Raw genomic sequence first — 6,706 nt, 5'->3', positions numbered from 1 at the left:
TATTCAGAACTGGCAAGGACCCCTCTCCCGGTTGCTCCATGCCCACCAGGGGCCTGGGGAGAGTCGGGGGGGGGGGCCAGGGGACCAAAGGAAGCTCCTGGCTCCCCCCCAGCTCCAATCAGGGAGGAAGCGGGCAGTGGCCCACCCCTGCCCTCGCCTGCGGTCCGGCCCTGTCTTTTGCCCAGACAGTCTGGGTGGGGAGGGCCCTGGTCCACTCAGCCCAACTCAGCTTCGGCTCCTTGAACTCCAAGAGGCGCCACTGTACAGGGCTTCCTGGATGGCGTGGAGGTGGCGGCCACACGATGGCCAAGATTGAGGGGTCTGGTGGTGGGCAGGGTTGTCACCCGCAGTCTGAAGGGGCCACGGGTGGCCACCGGCATGGGGGGCTCCGGGCTGCCTGGTCCAGGGGTCCGGGGCCAGGCCGGGGAGGCAGGGGTGGTGGGGGCGGGCGTATGGCTTGGGCGATGAGGCCGGGCAGGGCCTGCAGGGAGGTGCCCAGTGCATCCAGGCGGCTTTCAAGGGCAGCCAGGCGGGCCTCAAGCTCCTCGTGCTGGGCGTGCAGCTCGGACATGAGGTCGTACAGGACATTCTGGGTCTGCCAGAGACAGAGTGGGAGAGAAAGGAGAGGCCAAGTGAGAGGGAGGGACAGACACAGAGAGAGATGGGTGACCAGCCCCAGTTGGTGGGAGCCCACTAATAGGGACCCAAGTGGGAGACAACTGTGAGGACACCTTAACCCCACAGGTCTCTTGCTGCACCCCAGGCAATGGTAGGTAGGAGAAGAGGCAAGAGGAGAGACAGGTCTTGAATGCCAGGCTGGGGGCCAGCAGGCCTGGGGAAGGTTGGGGGGGGTCCTGGGGTGGATGTGGCCAGAGCTGCCCTGAGGGGATGAACTGGCCACGAGACACATGATGCCAAAGGGTGGGTCTTACTGGCCACCAGGCACATGAAGCCAAAGGGTGGTCTTCTTGGGTGCTGCCTTCACCCAGGGGAACCACGGCCTACAGAGCTTGGGGGGTGGGGGATAGGGGCAGGTTCCGGGCTGACGCTGCTCCAGGCTGGGGATGTGGTTGAGAGGGAGGAGGCTCAGTTGTGAACTGCCCCACTGCACCCCACAGTAGACTGGGGAGGGGAGAGGGTCAGTGGGGGGACCATTCCAGGGATCTGACCCAATCACAGACTGGGGAGCCTAGCAGCCACAATTACTGTTGCAGTAGGTGATGGGGTATCCGCACCACCTTGACTGCTCCCCACCACCCAGCAAGCAGGAGCTGGTTCTGCCACTGTCCCCATGGGCCCAGGAAGGGAAGGCTGGCCACTCCAGACAGACCTGGGTGCAATGCCAATCTTGCCACCAGGTGGCGGTAGAACATCGTTCCTCCATCTCTAACCTCAACTAGGTGTTGACCAGACCCCCCGGGGCAGACAGCGGCTCAGCACCCCGCAGCCTGAGACGGGAGGATGGATGCTGAGGTGGGGAAAGAGCCCCCACCCCCTCGCTTCATGGAAGCGGGACAAGACGAGGCACCTACCACAGCACCTTGCTGCGTTCCACCCCTGGCCTCTCCCCTCCAGCCTCCGTGCCTGAGCCTCAGTGGTGACCCCCACCATGTCTTGTGACTGGCCCACACGCCCCAGCCCCAGGGCGAACACACACCTTGGGGGCCCTCTCACCCACAGTCCCCAGGGCCAGAGGGTAACATCTGGAGGCAGCCAGCCTCTGATGGTTTTTTTCTGGCCTCTCTGAGGTTTAAAGTCTTCAAAACTTGTAATACACCTTGTACTTGTGTCAGAGTACACAAATTAAATCAGCAATCTTGGGTAGGAGTGCATTAAAGTTTAAGGCTGGAAAACATTTTACCCTTGTTAAATTTTAGAAATTAGGAACCCATATAATCCCATCCATTTAAAGCCTTACTTCAAAGCAGGCTTTGTTAAATGTACTCTGACAGGGGCATACTACTACCATGTTTGCAAGGTTTAAATAACTTTGAAAAATTCAAGCTTCAATCACCTATGCTAACGGAAGGAAGAGCGATATGGATAATCCAAATTATAATAACTAGTGCCTGAGTTTTTCAAAGGCATTTCATATGTATTTCTAGCTATAATCTCATAGGACATCAAATTAGTTTGGCAAGGGTTTCTGTATCTCTTAGGATTATGTTCTTTCTACTACCAACTGAGTGATTTCTTCAGGGGTCTACAATATGGCTTTTTTTTCCCCTCTATAATGTTTCTTTCCAAATTAAATTTATGTAGGTTAATATTATACTGCATTCTCTTGATAATGATGAAAAGAATGAGTTCAAAACGCTCTGGGTATAAGAAGGAGAATAGGACTTAACATCTTCCAAAGATAATATTAAATGAACCTCAGACTAATTAACTGATTAGGGGATGAAGCCAGTGAGCAGAGTTCATGCGTGAACTACTTGTGAAAGGTAGGCCGCTGCTCAGAAGGGAGCTCGGAATAGTGGGACGAATATTCTAAGAGCCTGCCTGACTGAAGTTGCGTCAACTGTCCCATCTTTAGTGGATGAATAAAAAGTGGGAAATGGGGTCAGGCTTGATAATAAAACCAACAGAGAGATTAGTTTGTGACATAAACTGGTCTTAGCTCTTGCAACCCCAACTTTAATTTCCTAAGAGATGTTTAATTGCTGCATAAATAAGCTTTCTGCTGATTCTATCATTTGAATTTATATCCATAGCAAAATAATTCCGTTTTTCTCTTCAATTTTAGAGCCTGTACGTAGATATGCCTAAAACAAAAGGACACTTCACCAGTTTCGCCCACTAATTAGATACTCTGATGAAAGCTATTTTATTAGATACTATTTTTTTTCTTTTTTAATAAAAGAGCTGCCAAAGTTAAAAAGTGGTCAACACGCAAGGGTAGATTCCTAGCATCTCTCTTATATTCAGAACCTCCGGACCCTTGCAGACAGGGCCTGTGTCCCCCGGAGGCTGGTCCCTGCCTGCTTTGCATCCCTTGCCTGCGGCAGCTGTCTGTCCTATAGGCACCGCCACTATTCCTTCCCTGGCAGGAGGTGGGCTCAGTTCTTCTCCTCCCATGGGGGCCTGAGCAGACACCCCGCCCAGCCCCACCCTGCTCACCTTGGCCAGGTCGGCGAGAGTGTTGGCCTGGTCATTCAGCTTCCCCTGCTCAATCTTCACACTCCGGAGCCTAGGGGACAGGTGGGTGGGTGGGGTTGTGGGTGGAGGCTGCAGGGGGAGTGGGGTCCTTCATGCACCCACCCCACCTGGGGTCGCCTTGTGAGACATGCAGAGAGGGGGATGGGGTGGGAGTTAGGGTCGGGCCCCATGCAGCCTGTTCCCTCCCAGCACACATCAGGTGGCAAGGCCTGGAGGGGTGGCTAAACCATCTCCCACAGTGTCCTCCTTTTAGCCATGTCCACACGGCCTGATTCAGGATGTCCTGGGGAACTTGGACCCCCCCCCACCCTGGCCTCCGGCCTAGGTGAAGACTGCACAGGTCTGCAGTGTGGATACAAGCCCTGGCTACTGCCTGAGGCCAGGGGTAGCGCTCCACGAAAGCTGCCCTGGGCCTGTGCCCTGCCCCATGACCACCATGCACCCCTCACCCCCAGGAAGAGACTTACTTCTGAGCTCTGGCGGGACCCGGCAGAGCAGAGAGAAATCACAAGGTAATTTTAACCTCAGTGCAGCTGGGTGGCACATGCCCAACCCTGCCCGCCTCCCACCCGCGCAACCCCAGGACCAGGCTGGGGGCCCTGGGTGGCTGCGAGGGCCATGCCAGCCCCTTGGGGAATGCATCTCTTCTCTTCCCCTCCCTCCAACAGTGCCCCCCAGCAAATGCAGCTGATTTCAGCCTGTGGGCCCACTGTATCCTCGTGTGTGCCAGGCACCTGGCCCCAGAGGTGGCACTGAGTCCGGAGAACTACGCCCATGCTGTTTCCCAAGGCAGGGAGGTAACGAGGCAGAGAGAGGCAAAGCCGTGCCCACCGGCCCTCTAGCAGGGTTTGACCCATACCTGTACCTGCCACTCAGCCTTCGCACCTTGGCCTCCCAACAGCTGTAGTGGGGTGGGGAGTTGGCCACAGAGCGTCCTTGACCCTCATCCCCATCCCTGGTGTAGTGAAACCAGCCCAGGGAAACAGTTCCAGGTAGGACTCCTCCTCACTGGTCCAGACTCAATCCCTGCGTGCCTACATGTGATAGATGCTCGGGGAGGCCCTTCAGGGCCCATCTATGCTGGGTACTAGGACCCCTGGTAGGGCCCAGCCCTCCGCTGGAGAAACGGTGGGTACAAACACCCCCAGCCCTGGAGGTCTGAGGCTGCCCTGACTGGAAGTGGAGGCCTGCCGAGCTCCAGGGTGCCTTTCCCAGGGAAGTCGGTCTTGACCTCTTTGCAACCTCCATGTTATGTGTTGGACAGTGTCCCCCCAAAAAGATATATTGAAGTCCTACCCCCAGGACCTCAGAATGTGACCTTATTTGGAAACAGGGTCTTTCTAGATCTAACCAAGTTAAAATGAAGTCTTGGGGTAGGCCCTAATGCAATATGACTGGCGTCCTTATAAAAAGGGGGACATTTTCACACAGACATGCACAGAGGGAGGATGATGTGAAGACACAGGGGGAAGGCCATGTGAAGATGGGGGACTGGAGCGATATATCCAGAAGCCAAGGACCACCGGAGGCTGCCAGAAGCTAGGAAAGGCCTGGAACAGATCTTCCCCTAGGGCCTTCAGAGGGAAAACGGCCTTGCCAACTCTTTGGTTTTGGACTTCTGGCCTCTGGAACAGTGAGATCATAATTGGGGCGCCTGGGTGGCTCAGTTGGTTAAGCATCTGCCTTCAGCTCAGGCTGTGATCCTGGGGTCCTAGGATCGAGCCCCTCATCAGGGTCTCTGCTCAGCAGGGAGTTTGCGTCTCCCTTTCCCTCTGCCCCTCCCCCTACTTGCTCTCTCTCTCTGTCAAATAAATAAATAAATAAATAAAATCTTGAAAAATAATAATTTAGGGGCACCTGGGTGGCTCAGTCGTTAGGCGTCTGCCTTCGGCTCAGGTCATGATCCCAGGGTCCTGGGATCGAGCCCCGCATCGAGCTCCCTGCTCCGCGGGAAGCCTGCTTCTCCCTCTCCCACTCCCCCTGCTTGTGTTCCCTCTCTCACTGTCTTTATCTCTGTCAAACAAATAAATAAAATCTTAAAAATAATAATAATTAGAAAAAACAAATTCTCTTGTTTGAAATCACCCAGTTTGTGGTACTTTGTTCCAGCATCCTTAGCAAATCCATACAGTCTCCAAACACATGCTGTGCTCCTCAATCCATCCTGAGACCATTTCTTCCTTTTCACTGGCTGCTCATACAGTGCTCCCATCATGGAGAGTCCCCAGCTCAAGAATATGCCTGGGCTCCCTCATGCCTGTATATCAGACCTCCAGTCTCCCTGGCGCCATGCTCATTCCTACCTTCCCACCATTGCCCGGACTGTGGACAATCCTTGGTATGCCTGCCCACCTTTTGGTTTTGTAACCAAATTCCATCCACACTTCAGGCCCTCATTCAAACTTCTTTGATTTCCTCAGCTTTACAGGGCATCTTGTTTTTTTGTTTTGTTTTGTTGCTGGGAAGGAAGTAGGTTTAGAGGGGACCTAGGGCACCTGGCTCACTCAGTCGGGGGAGTGTGCGACTCTTGATCTTGGGGTCCTGAGTTCAAGTCCCATGTTGGGAGTAGAGATTACTTAACAATAAAACCATAAAATAAATAAATAAATAGATGGATAGGTAGATAGATAAATCAATAAATTAAGAGTGGGACAGCCCCACCCCAGAACAAAGGGACATGGGTAGCTCACAGAGCAGGTGCCTTCCTCCATAGACTCGGCTCTCCTCAAGTCCCCTCCTCCCACTTCCCCCAACAACCTTCTGGAACATTCCTTGGGGCAAAGTCCAGGGCAGGGCCAAGTCTGTGTCCCCCATGCCTGGCACACCAGCTGGCACAGGAAATGCTGGTGCAATAACAAATGAACGTTATCAAGGGCGGTAATGACAACATCGCTATTTCCCATGTGTAGAAAACACTGTATGGCAGGTCCACATAGTTGAGTCCCCAACTGTGTTAGATCCATATGTCATCCCTGGAGGAAAGGCACATGAATTACCACTGTCTCCACTTTAGAGATAAGAAAATGAAGCTTGGAATAGCACAGTCACTTGCCCAGGCCCCACAGTTAGGTGGCAGACAGCAGACTGGGACCCAGTGGTTGGTGAACAACTGTAGGGGGGTCAACAAGGAGGGATCTCTGTCCTCAAGGGCCTTGGGGTCTTGTGAGGAGGTAGGACTAAGACCTGGACACAGTGAGGTTGAGTAGGTGTGGTACCAGCTCCTCTCCCTGCTTTTTAGATGATGGTGGGGGCAGACGCAGGAGCAGGGGTTGGGGGGCTACCATGTGTTACCAGGGACTATGCCAGGCATTCCTACCTATCATCCCATTTAGATCTCCCTGCAGTCTCGTGAAGTAGAGATCGTTATCATTCACAACCAATCCAATTATAACAGTAAACACAATAAATATAAATGGACTAAACTCTCTAGCTAAAAGGCAGACAGTTAAGAGCCCCAGGAAACTTTGGGGGCAATGGACCTGCTTTTTATCTTGACTGTGGTAACTGTTTCAGGGGTGTGTGTATATAATATATATATATATATATA

General features: G+C 53.4%; 1 protein-coding gene across 3 annotated transcripts in view; it reads right to left on the bottom strand.

The window, feature by feature from the left end:
- Positions 1 to 6,706, bottom strand: part of KCNN1 (potassium calcium-activated channel subfamily N member 1) — a 30,702-nt gene continuing 23,996 nt past the window's right edge. For 2 of the 3 annotated variants that reach the window (XM_073900992.1, XM_073900990.1), the window contains exons 8-9: positions 3,121 to 3,190; positions 1 to 595 (exon numbers count right to left, since the gene is read on the bottom strand). In XM_073900992.1, coding sequence (XP_073757093.1) covers positions 341 to 595; positions 3,121 to 3,190 — 325 coding nt within the window. In that variant the 3' untranslated portion in view covers positions 1 to 340. The remainder of the gene's footprint in view (positions 596 to 3,120; positions 3,191 to 6,706) is intronic. The other variant, XR_012380846.1, reaches the window with a different exon arrangement.

The sequence above is a fragment of the Callorhinus ursinus genome, unplaced genomic scaffold, assembly GCF_003265705.2.
Source record: "Callorhinus ursinus isolate GAN/ISIS: 27379988/994484 unplaced genomic scaffold, GSC_fseal_2.0 scaffold15, whole genome shotgun sequence".
Lineage (NCBI taxonomy): Eukaryota > Metazoa > Chordata > Mammalia > Carnivora > Otariidae > Callorhinus > Callorhinus ursinus.
The sequence above is the reverse complement of the archived record's forward strand: the minus strand, read 5'-3'. Positions and strand labels throughout refer to the sequence as shown.